The sequence below is a fragment of the Balaenoptera ricei genome, chromosome 16 (genome assembly GCF_028023285.1).
Source record: "Balaenoptera ricei isolate mBalRic1 chromosome 16, mBalRic1.hap2, whole genome shotgun sequence".
NCBI lineage: Eukaryota > Metazoa > Chordata > Mammalia > Artiodactyla > Balaenopteridae > Balaenoptera > Balaenoptera ricei.
In genome coordinates, this window is record NC_082654.1 from 9920154 (window position 1) to 9939806 (window position 19653).

The 19653-nt window shown below is 37.1% G+C and overlaps 1 protein-coding gene across 5 annotated transcripts in view; it reads left to right on the forward strand.

Moving 5' to 3' along the window:
• ATE1 (arginyltransferase 1) overlaps window positions 1-19653 on the forward strand; it is a 159230-nt gene that overhangs the window by 64836 nt on the left and 74741 nt on the right. For all 5 annotated transcript variants that reach the window (XM_059899930.1, XM_059899931.1, XM_059899927.1 and 2 more), the window contains 2 exons: window positions 8154-8335; window positions 12210-12309. In XM_059899930.1, the coding sequence (XP_059755913.1) occupies window positions 8154-8335; window positions 12210-12309 (282 nt within the window). The remainder of the gene's footprint in view (window positions 1-8153; window positions 8336-12209; window positions 12310-19653) is intronic.

Genomic DNA, 19653 nt, shown 5'->3' on the forward strand with positions numbered 1-19653 from the left:
GATACAGTTCAATAAGTAAAAGTTCTTCGGAGTCCTCAGTGAGTTTTGTAAGTGTAAAGGGATTTTGAGACAAGAAGTGTGAGAGTCACTGATTTACGTGGTGCCTGTATCATTGAGGCAGCACCGCTGTTACTTTCCGTTTCCTAAATAGTGTGTGTATTTTCCTGCATGATCTGTAATTATCTCACCTTTTGTGTTTTTAAGTGACATTTGAAGAGTATTAACCGTGAAAAGGCCTTAACTAAGTAAGGGGTTAAAGAAATGTAGCAATCCCAAGAATTGAAGTAGGATTCTCAAAGACTAGTCAGTGACTTAGGAGGCCTCTCTAATACTGGGGGACTGAGCCCCTTGGAGAGTTAATTGAAGGGACAGACTGATACGGCTCTTTCGAACCTAGTGGAGGTGAAGGTGACAAATCTATGTTTGCTGATGGTTTAAATTTACAATAAAGACAATTTCTAGTTGCTACTCATGAACACATTTGTAATCAACAGGCATCCAAATAATAGCATGTTGAAGCATATGGCATGATGAAGTTCAGTGAGTCTGGGTTTTAAGGATATTGTTGAATGACTGGAGATCCAGTCCAAGCGTTCTGCTGATTTCTTTTTTTTTTTTTTTAATTTTTTTTTTTTTTTTTTTTTTTTTTTTTAGTTTATTTATCTATTTAATTTTGGCTGTGTTGGGTCTTCGTTTCTGTGCGAGAGCTTTCTCTAGTTGGGGCAAGCGGGGGCCACTCTTCATCGCGGTGCGCGGGCCTCTCATTGTCGCAGCCTCTCGTTGCGGAGCACAAGCTCCAGACGCGCAGGCTCAGTAGTTGTGGCTCACGGGCCTAGTTGCTCCGCGGCATGTGGGATCTTCCCAGACCAGGGCTTGAACCCGTGTCCCCTGCATTAGCAGGCAGATTCTCAACCACTGCGCCACCAGGGAAGCCCCGTTCTGCTGATTTCTGATTTCACAGATCTAACTGTTGTTCTTTCTGTTTTTATCTCCTTTACTCTGTCCCTCAAACTCTTGTGTTTTTTCCTTGTTTTAAAGTATTACGTATTTTGAATTAAAGGATTATGTTTGAGGGAAAGAAATTGTATTATGGCAGTTTTATGCCAGATGGAAGGATAGAACTGATTCAGCAAATGTATGTGTGCATAGACAGACATCAAGCATGTTAGTTAGATCAACTTAGTGTATGGTATTAGACACTAATTTTTTTTCAGACTTTCCCAGCCAGAAGTGAGTGATCTGGGGGCTCTGGCTATTCCAGCTGCAAAGAGGGCTAAGGGCATCAGTATTTCAGGTTCACTTCCAGTCCATTTTCCACAGCTGCTGAGTACTTGTTGAAAAGCTTGAAAGTATTGATTAACTTACCAAATTGAGACTAGCAGATCATTGTTAACCAGTAGTGCTGATGTTTCAGATGTGGTTTTAGGAAAATAGCTTCTTATCTCCGTTTACTTGGAGCATCTTCCATTTTTGAAATCTTTTTTTAAAATTAGGTCAGTGAGGACCCCCACAAGGGAGAAGAGGAAATCATTCATATTTTAATTGTCAGAAAACATGATGGAAAGAAAAGGAGTACAGCAAAGCAGGTTTTAACAAAAAAATTTTTAACCATGCATTGAAACACTTTGTTTTTCATGCTGCTTTATTTACTGACTTGGATAGATGAGGGATATTTGAAAAGTGAGTTCATTTAGAAGTGTTTAAAAGTAGCTGATTTTCTTATTTAGCATTGACTTAGGGGCTAGGAGTCCAGTTTGTGTGTCATTTAATAACTCCATGGTTTTATGATCATTTTATTGCTTAATTGACTCCTGGATTTCCGGTTTCCTCAGGTGATGGGATGGGGGTCAGAGTAGATGCTTATACGGCTTATTCTCTCCTAAGTGATTATAAAACAGCCCATATCTATATGAAGTGCTTTGCAGATGGGGAAGACCCCTAACTTTCACGTGAATTGAGAGATGGGAATAATGCCTGTGCTAGGACAAGTTGGTCATGACTGGACTCATAGGAGAATGAACCAGTGAAGTAAATGGAAGCAGGTTATTAAATGGGAGGCCCAGGGAATGAGAGAAGTGATGAAAATTGGCAACTGAGAAGGTTATTGCAGTTTGAAAAAAATATTTCAAGCTGGTACAACAAGTAGGACTGATTTATATTTAGGGTTAACAGAATACATTGGTTATTTATTGAGAATATGCTTATTGAGTCCATACTTATTATGTTCTTAATAAATACATTTTAAATGAATGAACGAATACACTCATTTGATTTATTGAGTCCTAGAATGATGACACACTAAACTGAAATCATGGAAGAATTTAGCCTCATTTCAGAGTCATCCAATTAGCTTTGACTTGGAGGTTTTCTGGCATTTGACAGGCTCCCCACCTTCCACACCATGAACTGACAGCTTCTCTGTCTCTGTGTTGCTGCAGTGGTTGCTCTCCTGCACGATTATTTTTAAAGACAGGGAGCTTCATTCCTATGAACCTCAGGGCATACATTTAAAAGATGGTTTTCATAAAGTTCTTTAATATGTAGGAATTTGTTTATTTTTTATTACATAGTTGGAGCATTCTAGTTTCTGAGACAAGTGATTAGGCTTCAAGTCTATTAGCAATTTAGAGTATTGGCATTAATTCAGGTGTTGTAGATTCAACAGGTTAATATCCTTTCTATTTTCCTTTTGGGTAATGCTTCTGTTTGCTAATCTGTTCTCTTCAAACTGTATGTGTTTCTAGAGAGACAGTAATGATTTTTTTAAAGAGCAGTGCTATATGTGACAGTGAATGCTAAAACCAGGGTTTGACATAGTTTATTATTACATCAGTAGTTAGTGGAAGCTCTTAAAAGGTTAAAGATGGGCTTCCCTGGTGGCGCAGTGGTTGAGAATCCGCCTGCCAATGCAGGGGACACGGGTTCGAGCCCTGGTCTGGGAAGATCCCACATGCCGCGGAGCAACTGGGCCCGTGAGCCATAACTACTGAGCCTGCGCGTCTGGAGCCTGTGCTCCGCAACAAGAGAGGCCACGATAGTGAGAGGCCCGCACACTGCGATGAAGAGTGGCCCCCACTTGCCACAACTAGAGAAAGCCCTCGCACAGAAACGAAGACCCAACACAGCCAAAAATAAATAAATAATTAATTAATTTAAAAAAAAAAAAGGTTAAATATGTATTTACTACCCAAGCACCATTTTAACTATAGCAGTGGAAGTTTTAGAAATCACTGATGCTGCTAGCACCTTAGTAAATTTCTCTTGTTTGTTGTTGTTTACCTTGATCACCCACACAGTTACTTTTCCCCCCGCTTTCCCTTACCGTATTTTTGGGAAAGAAGTCACTGTGTGGCTCACACTTAAGTAGTGGGGAATTATGCTTCCCTACCTTTAGGCAAAGTATCTGCATAAACTTTTTGGAATTCTGCATGGGAGATTTGTCTCTTCTGCCTCATTTATTAGTTTATCCAATTATTTATATCAGTATGGACTCATGGACATTTATTTTGTATTTTGGGTTATAATCCAATACTACTTTATTTTGTTGCTCAAATTGTTCCAGCTTTTGCCATTGGGAGCCTTTTGGTTGACTGCTGTGCCCCTTTGATATACCTCCAGCAGTGTGGGTTTGCTTTTTGTTTTTGTTTTTTTGTACACTTCCTCATTTTCTGGCACTACGAGGTGCTCTAGGCTTATCTTGTATATTTCCTGCCCCAGCCCTGGAATCAGCCCTTTCTCCAAGCAGCCCTGGTTCTTTTTATTGCAGAATGATATTAGAAACCAAGATTTGTGTGTTAGGTATGTTTGTTGCTACTGGGTTGTTGTTTTTCTAGGTCTTCTCATCTGACAAAGCAAAGAAATAAATGTGCGTATACTAACCCTTGTATGAACATATTGATGGTATATGCATACCTCTAAATATTTCTTTATGTAACCATCTGTATCTATATTAAGCTAAGCATGAGTTCATACTCATGTCTCCAGCTCTAATCCATTGCCCCGTGGATCATTCTAGCCTCTTCCCCGTGCTTATCTGTAAATTTCCATTCCAGTAGTGAGACTCTTGGTTCCTACCATCCGCTGTCCGTTTACTTAGTTGTTCAGTTCCAGTATACATGTATGTCAGTATCAGAATTGTTAACCTGTAGTTCTCATGGTAAACAACTTTATCAGGTAGAATACAATGCTTATGTGTAGATTTCCTTTTGCCTTCATTCTTATAGACCCCCAAAGTTTCTTAGGTCAGCACATTTCCCCTCCCCAGCCTCTTTCAGTAAGATTTTTTCATGTGTATACAGGTAGATTCTCTTGTCACCATCTGCATTCCTTCTTGGGATCCCTTACCCTCCTAATTTTCGTTCACTTTGCATATATTAAAGCTCACTCTTTGTGTTGTAAAATTCTATGAGTTTAGACAAGTGCATAATGTCATGTATGCACTACTGCAGTATTATACAGAACAGTTTCATCCTATAAGTCCCTTGTGCTTCATCTATTCATCCTCCCCCAGACCCCCAAATTCTTGGCAACCACTGATCTTTTTACTGTCTCAGTAGCTTTGCCTTTTATAGAATGTAATTGGAATCATACAGTCTCTGTAGCATTTTCACACTGATTTCATTCACTTAGCAATATGTATTTAAGGTTTCTCCATTTTGTGTGTGAGTTTGGCTTGGTAGCTTATGCCTCTACCAAAGTGTCTGTACCATTTTACATTTCCATCATCAGTGAATGAGAATTCCTGTTGTTCTGCATCCTCATCAACATTTGATATACAGGTTATTGGATGTCAGCCATTCTAATAGTTGTATAGTACTCTCAGTGGTTTTTATTTTTTTAATCAATTTATTTATTTATGTATTTATTTTTGGCTGTGTTGGGTCTTTGTTGCCGCATGCGGGCTTTCTCTAGTTGTGGCGAGCGGGGGCTACTCTTTGTTGTGGTGCGTGGGCTTCTCATTGCAGTGGCTTCTCTTGTCGCGGAGCACAGGCTCTAGGCATGCGGGCTTCAGTAGTTGTGGCGCATGGGCTCAGTAGTTGTGGCGCACGGGCTTAGTTGCTCCGCGGCATGTGGTATCTTCCCAGACCAGGGCTCGAACCCGTGTCCCCTGCATTGGCAGGCGGATTCTTAACCACTGTGCCACCAGGGAAGCCCTCTCATTGTTTTTTTTTTTTTTTTTTAATTAATTAATTAATTAATTAATTAAGGCTGTGGTGGGTCTTCGTTTCCGTGCGAGGGCTTTCTCCAGTTGCAGCGAGTGGGGGCCACTCTTCATCGTGGTGCGCGGGCCTCTCACTGTCGCGGCCTCTCCCGTTGCGGAGCACAGGCTCCAGACGCGCAGGCTCAGCAGTTGTGGCTCACGGGCCTAGCCGCTCCGCGGCATGTGGGATCTTCCCGGACCGGGGCACGAACCCGTGTTCCCTGCATTGGCAGGCGGACTCCCAGCCACTGCGCCACCAGGGAAGCCCCCTCTCATTGTTTTTTAAATTTCAGTTTCCTAACAAATGATGTTGTGCATCTTTATTTATTTATTTTTTTGAGCATCTTATATGCTTATTTGCCATCTGTGCATCTTCTTTGGTAAAACATCTCCTTAGATATTTGGTTTTTAATTGAGTTGTTTGTCTTCTCATTGTTGAAATTTAAGAGTGTATATTTTTGAATACCAGTTCCTTATGAGATATGTTTTGCAAGATTTTCTCCAGTCAGTGGCTTGACTTTTTATTCTCATAACAATGCATTTCACAGACTCGAGGTTTTTAATTTTAATGATGTCCAGCTTGTCAATTGTTTCTTTCATGGATTGTCCTTTTTGGTGTTGTATCTTAAAATTCATTGCCAAACCCCAGGTCACCTAGATCTTTGCCTGTTTATCACCTAGAAGTTTTATAGTTTTGCATTTTACATAGTCTTTGATCCATTTTTAGTTAATTTTTTTGAAAGAAGTAAGGTCTGTGACTAGATATTGCTTTTTTTGTATTTGGATGTCCAGTTGTTACAACACCATTTGTTGTATAGACTGTCCTTTCTCTCTTGGATTATCTTTGCTTCTTTGTCAAAGGCCAGTTGACTATATTTATGTGGGTTTATTTCTGGGTTCTATTGTCTGTTCTGCTGTTTCATTTGTTCGTTCACCAATATCACACTATCTCGATTATTGTAGCTTTATAGTAAGTCTGGATATCAAGTGGTGTCAGTCCTTCAACTTTGTTCTTCTTCAGTATTGTGTTGGTATTCTGGCTCTTTTTCCTTTCCATATAAACATTAGAATTAATTTGTCAGTATTCACAAAATAAGTTGCTGGGATTTTGATTGAGATTGAATTAAATCTGGAGACCTACTTGGGAAGAGTGGACATCTCAATCAAAATGAACATATAATATTTTCCATTTGTTTACATTTTGATTCCATTTGTCATAGTTTTGTAGGTTTTTTTGGCATATGGTTTCTGTATATATTAATATTTTCTTAGATTTATACTTAGGTGTACAATTTTTTTGGTGGTTTTGTAAACAGTATTGTGTTTTTAATTTCAAATTCCAGTCATTGCTAGTATATAGGGGAGCAATTGACTTGTATATCAACCTTGTACCCTATAACCTTCTTGTAATTGCTTATTAGTTTCAATTTTTGTTGTTGATTCTTTGGAATTCTCTACATAGCATGTCATGTCATTTGTGAACAAAGACAGTTTTATTTTTTTCCTTCCCAATCTGTATGTATTACTTCCTTTTCAGTAACTAGGATTTCCAGTATGATATTGAATAGGAGTGATGAGAGAGGATATCTTTGCCTTGTTCCCAATTTTAGGGGGCGATTATCCAGTTTCTTACCATTAAGTCTGATGTCAGTTGTAGATTTTTTTGTATATGTTCTTTATAAAGTTGATGAAGTTTTCCTCTATTCCTAGTTTGCTGAGAGCTTTTAGTCATGAATGGGTGTTGGATTTTGTCAAATGTGTTTTCTCTATCAATTGATATGATCATATGATTTTTCTTTCAGCCCCTTTTCATGGTTAGATTACATTAATTGCTTTTCTTTTTTTAGTTACTTATCTAATGTTGAACCAGTCTTGCATACCTGGAGTTAATCCTACTTTGTCCTGGGGTATAATTCTTTCTATACATTGTTGGATTTGATTTGGTAGTATCTTGGTGAGGATTTTTGCATCTGTGTTCATGAGAGATTGTTCTATAGATTTCCTGTCTTGTAATGTCTTTTTCTGGTTTTAGTATTAGCAAACCTGCTTTTTTCATTTTCCTTTATTTCCTTCTAGCTTTTTTTCCCATACACACTCTCTGTGACTTTAAGTATGTGAACATGATACACAAGTTTTGTTGTATTTGTTCACTTAAATTGTTCATCTCTAACATTCATTCAGTCTCTGGCAAAGCATTTTTTATGGTGCTTCATGATTTTCATTGTAAGGTTTTCTTTTAATAACAGTTTCATTTAAATTCATGTTGAACTTTAAAATGAGAAATATCATTCAACTAACTATTTACAGAAAATGGTTATACTCTGAAATCTCTAGATTTCTTTAGCAAAAATTTGTGGGATTTTCTTCTGTGGGATTATAGGTATATTAAAATAATGATAAGGAAATAACTTTTACTTTCCTTTCGCTAATAGGGAGAAATGTCATAGCACTTGGTATAATACTTACACCGGAACTCTTACCTAGAAAAAATTATGAGCTCATATGCCTTATGAGTGCAGGGGTGGCCACAGATTAGGCCTGGCTGGCAGCGTAGGGATAGTTCTCCTGTTTGCACTCAACCCTTGCCTTTACGTTCTCCATCTTTCTCTCATTTACCATTTCTTTTCCAACTTTGGGGTGGAACAGAAGAATAGAGTTTAATAGTATTTACTTATCCTGTAGATTTTATATTTCCTACTGCAAATTTTAAAACAAGTTGAAAAAAATCTTAAGTTGGTTTTTCTCTATTCTTTTGTTCCTTCAGCGTTTCTACACCTAAAAAGTTTTGTAGGGTATGACTCTTCTGAGAGCCGGAAGATGATGGCAACAAAGAGGAAACTTTAGGACTTACTAGCCTGAGTAAAATACAAGTAGAAGAGGTTAATTATTAAGATTTTTATTATAAAGGGAAAAATGCCAAACTGTTCATGTTTGTGTGTCTGTTTTTTCACAGGCAGAGAATCCCGCTAATGGACCAGACTGTGGTTATGGTTCCTTTCACCAGCAGTACTGGCTTGACGGAAAGATCATTGCTGTGGGGGTGATTGACATCCTTCCATACTGTGTCTCGTCTGTATATTTGTACTATGATCCTGATTATTCGTTCCTGTCTTTGGGTGTCTACTCTGCACTCCGGTAAGATTGCTTTTGACAATTGTAATGGTCATATAGAACTTCATATAACTCTTCATTTGATTATATTTTATTATAAACAGTAGAAATCCTATTGAATAGTACATAATAATTTGTTGCTCTAGTAGTCTCTTATATATTGGTATTTAGAAATACCACTTTTAGAACTGAGGCCACAGTGTCTGATGGTAATTTCCTAGCTTTTTAAGGTATCCATCTGGTCTAATGTATGAAAAGTCACTGTGATGCTTCTGTTGTTTAGTTTATGCATTTATTTAAGCTCCCCTGTCAGAGCCACATAATGTTTTTTAAATGTTACATTATTTATGTATTTTCTCTTGTCATTACTATTGTACATATATTTTTTATAATTAATTAAAGGTTACGTGAATCTGGTGTAAACAAATTAAAGCAATGGCAGTCTGTTGGAAGAAATATACAGTTATCTAAAGTATATAGAACAGGACCAGAGAGTCCCTGACTGTCCACTTGACTCTGTGACCTCATTGAAAGATGATTTCCTTTTTATGTCCATGGCTGCAAATATATGCAACACAGCACAGATATTTTTAGGTGCATCATCCTAATAATGAAAAGAGTGGGGTCTTGTTTCATGAAAATATTTGTTTTTATTTTTATTGCTGCTTGTCTGCACATACATGTAGTAGAGGAGGAAGGAGCGTTGAGAATTATTTTTCTGTTGTTTGGGAGCTTGAATCTCTTTTTCTCCCTCTTTATCACTTTTTTCTCTTTGCTTTTCCCATTCTTTGTCTCTGATGGTCACGTTTTTCACATCTTGGTAAAATATACTTTGAGATTATTTTATTTACTGTGTATGTGCTTTTCTCTGAATTATAAAAGTAGGAGAGTTAGTTTTTTTTTAATCACTAGTTGATTAAAAAAAATATATGGTCCATAATTGATATTTTTGTGTTTTTCAATGGCACACAATATTGATATTTTCAACATGACCTATCTTAATGCCAAGTTACATAGCAAATTAAAAAATATACAATGTTTACAACTGATCCTTATAATAATCTTTTATTTTTCTTATGTATTTAATTACATTTTGTATAAACTAATTAAAAAACATCCATGATTCTTTGTAGTATCTTTTAACTCTTTGTGAAATTAGAACTGATAATTTAAAGCATTCACATTTTGTAACTTTAGAAGTGTGTATTTCAGAAAAGATACTTTTTTTTTGTATCAGAATCAGTCAGTACTTTGAAATTATTACCATTTTCTTCTTTTATTTATGTATCTCTCACTTTACAATGTGTAGGCATGGATTTGTCTAGATTTCTCAGATAAACGTTAAGAATGATATTTATTCTTAGATAATAAATCTCAGCCTCTGTATGAAATATTTCATTTCTCAATAAACAAAGAGATATAGAAATCCCACTGCATTTGAGATAGCAAATAATTCCCAACAAAATTTGTTCCCAGCAATCTGCTTGTTGCTTGGTATATATCTCTTGAAAGTTCTGGAGCTGGAGGGCTTTGAGGAGGTAGTAGAGGAGCCTGAGAGCACGAAAGTTGGGGTCAGTGGAGAGTGAGGAGATTGCCGCTGCATCTGTTTCCGTGCTCTTGAGAATCTGAACTGCTGAGTTTATAGAAGAGGAAAGGCAGCCAGGAGACTGACATTATGAAGCAAAATTGGGGAGAGTAGGTTACAAGTTGCCAGTTCCATTACTGATTTTAATGTATTTCAGTGAAGCCTGTTAAATTTTTCCTCCATTTCTTCAGTTTCTTAAGCAATCGTACAATCAGTAAAGAGTTTTTATATTTTAATCTGTAATCAAGATTACAGATTACTAGATTTTTATGTAATCTAGTCTACAGATTTTAAAAATGTTTGAATTGGGGATCATGAGCATGGAATTTATTTCCTTTCTTTTTTTTTTTTTTAGCAAGATGAATTTTAGAAATGCAATTAATTTGCTTAACAGATGTTTATTTGAGCACAGTCTTTGTGTCCTGGAACTATTTGTAGATGTGAGTAAGACAGGGTTTCCAGCTTTGTCAAAGCAGACAGTAAATTAGAAAACTGACAACACAATTTTAGAGACTCTGTTGTGCTGTGACAAAAATAAAATTATGGTAGTAGGCATGAGGCCCTTTTTATATAGGGTGGTTAGGAAAGACCTCTCTGAAAAGCCAAGAAAGAAGAATAGGAGCCAGCTATGTAAAAATCTGAGGATAGACGTCCAGGTCAAAGGTAGCAAGTCCAAGTGCCCTGAGGTGGTTGGAATGAAGAGAAGGAAGGCCTTATGGGCTAGGAAACGGGGTACGACCTAGACAGTGCTGTGCAAGGATGGCAGCGAGGCAGGTGGTGGTGATGAGGGGACAGATGGAAAAGGGCTTATAGGTAATGGTAAGGAGGTTGGATTTTTTTCTAAGTGTGATACCAACCCAGTGTGAGGGTGAAGGGTTTGGAGAGGTTACCTCACCTGATAAATATTGTAAAAGACTAAGACTGCTCTGTGAGGTTATGGAGGGGCCAGAGTGGAAACTGGAAATCTATTTGGGAGGCTGTTAGAGTCGTCCAAGGGAGGCCTAATGGTGGCTTGGACCAAAATACCTGAGGTGGAGATGGTGAGAAATGGTCAGATTCACGGTATATTTTGGAGATAGAGCCAGCTGGACTTGTTGATGGGTTGGACACAGGGGTGAGAGGAAGAGAACAATTAAGTATGGATCATAGGCTTGGGGCCTGAACAGCTTGGTGGTGGAGTGGTGCTGCAGTTAACTGAGATGAGCAGGGCCGAGTGAAGGAGGGCCGGTGGGTATTGCAGTCCTCATCAGAGCTGGCTGGTCCTGCATTGCTGTATCATTGCGTTCTTCCTCAGTTTGAACCTTAAGAGTGTGTTAGTTCTGGGAATAATAGGGTCTATTCTGTTTTAGCCTAATAATGTTCAGACTGTTTGGATTTAGAAATACTTCTGTTGTAAAGACGAATTTTTAGGGTAACGACCCTTCAGTGCTTTAAATTTGAACTTGCAAAATGCACAGACTGTTCCCTTAAAAAATAAATCTCTCCTTGGATTTCAAGCATCCATTGCTACTAAAAACAAAGAAAAAGAAAAGGAAATTAAAACCTTCAAGAAACAAACATAAAAGCAAAACAATTTTTCTCATACTTTAGAAATGTACCGAAGCTTTGCTTAAAGCTCTCGAACACAAGCGGTCATTCAGTCGGACAAGTAGGATGAAATTCTGTGCCCAGATTTATCCGGATACAAATTAAAACCACGTCGAGCATAGGCATTGCCGACAGCTTCTTTTTTCAATTAATCCTTGCCTGTGCCAACAAATAGAGGAAAGGCAGTGAGATAGCATGGTTTTTTTCCCCCCTCTTTAGTTTTAGAGAGAATAAATATTAAAGTAGCATCTGGACATAGGAGAGAGTAATGTGTCATATATAGTTGAAAGTGTTTGCATGTAAATGGACATAGTAGTATTCTTCCTGAAATTTGTTGGTTTTTGAGCTTTCTAAAATTTGTTGTACTGTTTTTAACCTGATAAATCCAGTCTTTGAGAACTCCAGGTGATAATGAATAATAGGAATTGTATTAAATAGATCTTTGTACTTTTATGCTCTTTGAATTTTAGATACACTGCTATGCCCAATGAAGAGTAAAACCAGAACTTCGGTGCATTTGCTAAAATAATATACTTTTTTTTGGTGTCTCTTTAGTAAAAGTCATCTTAAAGTGTTTTTAAAATTGTTTTTCTTTCAACACTTGGATTTTTCTTTTTGATAGCTTAATGTCAGATTTTATCAAATAATGTGTTACCAAATTGTACAGTACTTTGAATTTTGGAACTAAATTTAACTGTACCTTGATCTTTATTCTTCTTTTGGCAGAGAAATTGCTTTTACTAGGCAGCTTCATGAGAAAACACCTCAACTCAGCTATTACTATATGGGTTTCTACATTCATTCATGTCCCAAGATGAAATATAAGGTAAAGTTGATTTTCACACGTGTTTGCTATAGATTCAAGTTATGAAAATTAGTGCTTTCGTAGTTTCTCATCACATTAGTTTAACATGCTTGTACATTTTTATGTAAATCATGAATTATTTTTAAATGTGTCTTAAACTTTTCATAGAATCTAGCTTCTTCATTGCCTAAAACAGTGCCTGACAAAATAGGCACTTAATATTTGTTTAATATAGGTTAATCTGTAGGAATTCACTGAGTATATCCCAGCTATTCTAGAACTTCAGTAGGGCCCTGCTTACTTGGGGTAGTGCAGTAGTACCCATTAAGGAATCTGCCTTCTTGAGGTGCGTCCGCACCCTCTCCCCCCCTCCATTCAGTTGTCGCTTTGTTTCCTCTGGACACGGTCACAGTCCAGAAAAACTGGAGCTCGGCGTAAGTAGTAAGATATTTTCCATAGCACAATATGTGCAAATGTTGGTAAGGTTTTCATTATGGGAAAATGAATCTTGAATATGATTTTTGTCTCAGAGCACAGAATTTGGAATTTTGAAAGGGTTTGAATGGGTTAATTAAGGAAATCTCTTTGCTGCCTCAGAAATGAAGCTTTCTGTAATGAGAACTACAGTCTCCACCGTTCTTACTTTGTAATTCATTGTATTATTGTCAGATTTAAGTATATTTCAGAATTTCCCTTTTAACAAAAGGTCTTACCATTTATGACTCTCTTTATTTTTATTTTATTGTATTTTTTATTATTGAAGTATAATTGACCTGCAACACTGTGTTGGTTTTGGGTGTACAATATGGTGATTCGACATTTCTGTACATTACAAAATGATCACAGTGAGAAGTCTAGTAACTGTGTGTCACCATATAAAGCTATTAAAATATTATTATTATTTTAATTTCCAGGCCTAATTTTATTTTATTTTTTAAAATTTTAATTTATTTTTATTTTTTATTTTTTTTGTCTGCCCCACGTGGCATGTGGGATCTTAGTTCCCTGACCAGGGATCGAACCTGCGCCCCCTGCAGTGGAAGCGCAGAGTGTTAACCACTGGACCTCCAGGGAAGTCCCATAGTATTATTGACTATATTCCCAATGCTGTGCATTTCATCCCCATAACTCATTTATTATTTTGTAACTGGAAATTTGTGCCTCTTATTCTCCCTCACCTATTTCACTCATTCCCCACCCACTCCCCTCTGGCACCACCAGTTTGTTCTCTGCATCTGTGAGTCTGGTTTTTTTAATTTTTAATTTTTTATGTTTGTTCATTTGTTTTGTTTTTTAGATTCCACTTATAAATGAAATCATATGGTATTTGTCTTTCTGTGTCTGACTTATTTCACTTATCATAATACCCTCTAGATCCATCCATGTTGTCACAAATGGCAAGATTTAATTCTTTTTTATGGCTGAGTAATATTCCATTGTGTGTGTGTGTGTGTGTGTGTGTGTGTGTGTACACACACACACACACACACACACACACCTGTCTTCTTTATCCATTCATCTATTGATGGGCACTTAGGTTGCTTTCATATCTTGGCTATTGTACATAATGCTGCAGTGAACATAGGGGGTGCGTGTCTCTTTTTGAATTGGTGTTTTTCTTTGGAAAAATACTTAGAAGTGGAATTGCTAGATTGTATGGTGGTTCTATTTTCAATTTTTTGAGGAACCTCCATAGTGGCTATACCAATTTACATTTCCACCAGTAGTGCATGAGGGTTCCCTTTTCTCTACATCCTCGTCAACACTTGTTATTTGTTGTCTTTTTGATAATAACCATTCTGACAGGTGTGAGGTGATATCTCCTTGTAATTTTGATTTACATTTCCCTGATGATTAGTGATGTTGAGCATCTTTTCATATGCCTGTTAACCATCTGTATGTCTTCTTTGGAAAAATGTCTGTTCAGGTCCTCTGCCCATTTTTTAATTGGGTTGTTTGGTTTTTTTTGTTTTTGTTTTTTTAATAAATTTATTTATTTATTTTTGGCTGTGTTGGGTCTTCGTTGCTGTGCACAAGCTTTCTTTAGTTGTGGTGAGTGGGGTCTACTCTTCGTTGCGGTGCGCGGGATTCTCATTTCTGTGGCTTCTCGCTGTGGAGCACGGGCTCTAGGCGCGCAGGCTTCAGTAGTTGTGGCTTGTGGGCTCTAGAGCTCAGGCTCAGCAGTTGTAGCGCACGGGCTCAGTTGCTCCGCAGCATGTGGGATCTTCCCAGGCCAGGGCTCGAACCCATGTCCCCTGCATTGGCAGGCAGATTCTTAACCACTGTGCCACCAAGGAAGCCCCTGTTTGTTTTTTTTGATGTTAAATTTTATGACTCTCTTTAATGAAACTCTTTGATGTTTTCCAAGTATTAGTAGCCCACTGTAAAAGCTCTGGAAAGTATAGAGCAGTATAAAGGAACAGACTACATACATCCTGCCTACCATAATAACAGTAACCAAATACCTCTGATCTACTCAGAGCACTGCTTTAAGCTCTGAAGATGTGAAAAGATTTAAACATGAACCTTCTTCTTAAAACTTGTAATATAGGTGAAGATTGGGGATATTTTACGTAAAATCAGGTCAATACAGTGGTCTGGTAAGTGGCCTAGGAGGCAGTGGGGTTTGCTGCATAGGGTATGGAAGAGGAAAGGGTTTAATTAAAAGGGAAGAGAGACCTCAAAAAAGAGTAGGTATGACAGAGAAGCACATTTCATGGAGAAGGAGCATTTAAATAAGAATGAATAGGTGACAGTGCCATGCATATTCATATAAAAAAGGTGGAGGAGAGCAGTCACCCTTCAATTAGTCAGTCTTCTTTGTAGCTGTAGCCGTGTTATGTGTTTTGTGGCCCTATCTGCTGTTTACAAGGTACATAACAATGAAAATATAATAAATATTATTCACTTTATATATAAAGTATATTAATGGTGTTTCAAGGAATAACTTAGAAGCAAAATAAGATCATAAATTGGTAATTTTAATTTGTGGTTCTATGTAGTGCTTTTAGCATGGTAAGAGACCCAAATGTTAGGTTATTAGAAATAGTACCTAGTAATGTTTGCTGGCAGTTTCCAGTGTTTTAATATTCTTTGTAGGCTAAAGTTTTTTGTAAATACAGGCACACCTCAGAGATATTGCGGGTTTAGTTCCAGACCACCACAATAAAGCGAATATTGCAATAAAGCAAGTCACATGAATTTTTTGATTTCCCAGTACACATAAAAGTTATATTTACACTGTACTGTAGTCTGTTAAGCGTGCAATAGCATTATGCCTAAAAATACAGTGTACATACCTTAATTAAAAAATATTTTATTGCTAAAAAATTCTAACCATCATCTGAGCCTTCATCAAGTTGTAATCTTTTCACTGGTGGAAATAGCAAAATGTGACACAGAGACACAAAGTGAGCAAATGCTGTTGGAAAAACAGTGCTGATGGACTTGCTTTTGACTCGGGGTTGCCACAAACATTCGATTATAAAAAACGCAATATCTGCAAAAAGCAGTAAAGCAAAGTACAATAAAACGGGGTATGCCTGTATTACTTAAAATGATATTTCTTACTTATTAAACAATTTTTAATTACTCATACTAATGAGTAAAGAATATGAAGAATATTGGAAGTATTTTAGGAATAACTTATGTTTTCAGGAATCCCACTTTCTCATTTCCAAATCCCCAAAATTTAATATCTGTTGGGAATTTGGAAACACTATTAAAACCTGTAAAACTAGGTTGCGGCCCAGAGTGGAAAAGGCAGGTGGAGGGGAATACTCACTTTAACCGTTTAAACAAAACTTAGAAAATTTCCCAATATATTATATCATACTCACATTATATCTTCTTGGGAAAGACAATTCTGAAAATCTGTACTACATTTAGTGACTTTGTAAATATTCGTGAGATAAGAATGATAAAATATTTGAATATTAAGTTAATTTTGTAAAGCCAGCATTTTCCTGGCATGGTGGTTTGAATACTTTTGGGTCTTCAAGAACATGTTGTTCTTAATTTTTGTATTGTTTAAGAAAATTGTTTTCATTGCATCATGATTGAAGATATGTCATTTTAGGTAACTGTAAAGATATTTTCATTTCAATTAAGGATATTTTATTGTGAGCAAATGAGAACGCTCAGTTTTGGGGGAATAACACAACTGCTTTTAAACATGGGAATTTTCAACTGGAAAATGTGCCGTTTGAAATTATAAGATGGATATTGGTCCAAGCATGAATGTTTCTCATTTCAAGTTGAAGGGCTAGAGCTAGAGACCAATAAAAGATAGCTCACAGAAAGTGAATTGTACACTATTAAAGTTTTTCTCATTTTCAAGATCGAATGGGTAAATTTAGCATATAAGTACAATAATAGCTAAAATTATATCTTCTTTCTTAGTGCATAACTAAGTATTTCAAGCGTTAGTAGTGATATATTTTTGCCATATTGTAAAATATACAATGGAAAAATCTACAAAAGTGTATTTTTATCTGATATTAAAGAAAGAAGGAATATATTTTAAAATAGGAATTTTTAATAACTAAGAAAGAACCGTCTCTTAGGTACCTGGTATGCACTAGACACTGGGAATACAGTTGTAAGCAGTATAGATATGGGCTCTGCCCTAATGGAGGTTACATCCGAGGGGGCACATAATTGTAATCCAGTGCATAAAGTGGCACCGAGTGACTGTACCTGTAACTAGGACAATGTTTCATTTGGATTTTCTGGTGTAGATTTAGACATATTAAGTTATAATCTTCACCATATAGTAGAGTTTTTTTAAACATCTTTATTGGAGTATAATTGCTTCACAATGGTGTGTTAGTTTCTGCTGTAGAGCAGAGTGAATCAGCTATACATATACATATATCCCCATATCTCCTCCCTCTTGCGTCTCCCTCCCACCCTCCCTATCCCACCCCTCTAGGTGGTCACAAAGCACCCAGCTGATCTCCCTGTGCTATGCGACTGCTTCCCACTAGCTATCTGTTTTACATTTGGTAGTGTATATATGTCCATGCCACTCTTTCACTTTGTCCCAGCTTCCCCTTCCCCGTGTCCTCAAGTCCATTTTCTGCATCTGCGTCTTTATTCCTGTCCAGCCTTCTTCAGAACCATTTTTTTTTTTTTAGATTCCATATATATGTGTTAGCATACGGTATTTGTTTTTCTCTTTCTAACTTAGCTTCACTCTGTATGACAGTCTCTAGGTCCGTCCACCTCACTACAAATAACTCAATTTTGTTTCTTTTTATGGCTGAGTAATATTCCATTGTATATATGTGCCACATCTTCTTTATCCATTCATCTGTCGATGGACACTTAGTTTTTCTTCCGTGTCCTGGCTATTGTAAATAGAGCTGCAATGAACATTGTGGTACGTGACTCTTCATAATGATCAAAGGATCAATCCAAGAAGAAGATACAGCAATTGTGAATATTTATGCACCCAGCATAGGAGCACCTCAGTACATAAGGCAAATGTTAACAGCCATAAAAGGGGAAATCGACAGTAACACAATCATAGTAGGGGACTTTAACACCCCACTTTCACCAATGGACAGATCATCCAAAATGAAAATAAATAAGGAAACACAGCTTTAAATGATACATTAAATAAGATGGACTTAATTGGTATTTATAGGACATTCCATCCAAAAACAACAGAACACACTTTCTTCTCAAGTGCTCAAGGAACATTCTCCAGGATAGATCATATCTTGGGTCACAAATCAAGCCTTGGTAAATTTAAGAAAATTGAAATCGTATCAAGTATCTTTTCCGACCACAATGCTATGAGACTAGATATCAATTACAGGAAAAAAACTGTAAAAAATACAAACAATACACTACTAAATAACCAAGAGATCACTGAAGAAATCAAAGAGGAAATCAAAAAATACCTAGAAACAAATGACAATGAAAACATGACGACCCAAAACCTATGGGATGCAGCAAAAGCAGTTCTAAGAGGGAAGTTTATAGCAATACAATCCTACCTCAAGAAACAAGAAATATCTCAAATAAACAACCTAACCTTACACCTAAAGCAATTAGAGAAAGAAGAACCAAAAAACCCCAAAGTTAGCAGAAGAAAAGAAATCATAAACACCATATAATACATTTATAATGTAGAGCAAATTAAAGTAATTAACAGGTTTGAAATATACGGACTCTTTTATTGAGTAATGAACTGTCATGAAGACATGTTGAAATGAAGAGTCTATCTTTATGTGTAGGAAGGACCATCATTTAATAGATGATTCCCAGAGCTTTCCATCATCAATTCCTCTTACCCTGTACCCTGTTTGGGTGTGCTGCTCTGTCCATCAGAGGTACATTCTGTTTCCCTCAACATGGATTGGACTGGCCTTGTGACTTGCGCTGACTAATAGGATACTGTAAAAGTATGTCTGAGACTTCAGACAGGCCCAAGCCTTAAGAGGGCAGACAGCTTTCGCTTCCTTTGTCTTTGAAGCCAGTCATCATGTAAAAGGTTGACTACCCTGCTGGCATGAGAGGCCACTTGGGAGGCCTCAGGCCATCTTGGATATTTCAGCCCCAGCCAAGCAGCAAGCTGAATGTAGCTGCATGACTGAGCCTAAGAGATATGGGCAGAAGAACCACCTAGCTGAGCTGTAGCCAACCCACAGAATCATGAGGAATAATTAATTGTTGTTTTTTTAAGCCTCTGAGTTTTGGGGTGGTTTGTTAACTCACCAATAGATGACTGAAACACATGCTGTAGGATGGAAATCACTAGATACAGTTGGAGATTTCCATGTAGATGGAAATCATTCTGTGTTGAGCTGTGCACACTCATTTCCTGAATTGAGCTGAACTGATCTGTGAAGTTGCTGACAGCTCAGTGTGAGAGAGTTTCGGCAAAGTTACTTAATTTGCATGTGTGGTCATACCTAAAGATGTGCCCACTTGGCTTACGAGAATTCATCTTTATACAGCATTTTATTTAATACCCAGACTTGGGCCTACGAGGCATTTGTTAACATAATGACACATTTTGATTTTGCTTGCCTTGCTAATGTTGAGCACTGCAAGATGAAAATCACCATGTGGTCGTTTTCATAGTTTCTTAGATGGCATGTGTTGCAGTAGAGCCTCCTAGCGGTTTGCTAGGTGATAGCAGTTATATTCTTGTGCATAATATTCCCTAAAATGCATTTTTACCGAATTATTTTGGTTTTACTGTTCTCTGTGTATGTGTGTTTTAAATAAAGGTTGATTTATGTAAATAGTACATAGTCAGCTAGGTTTTGTCTGTGGCCATAGTCTTAGTTTAAAGCAAAGGGTAGTCACAGAGGAATTTAATGAGAGCTAGAAAACAGTCATTATGAAAAG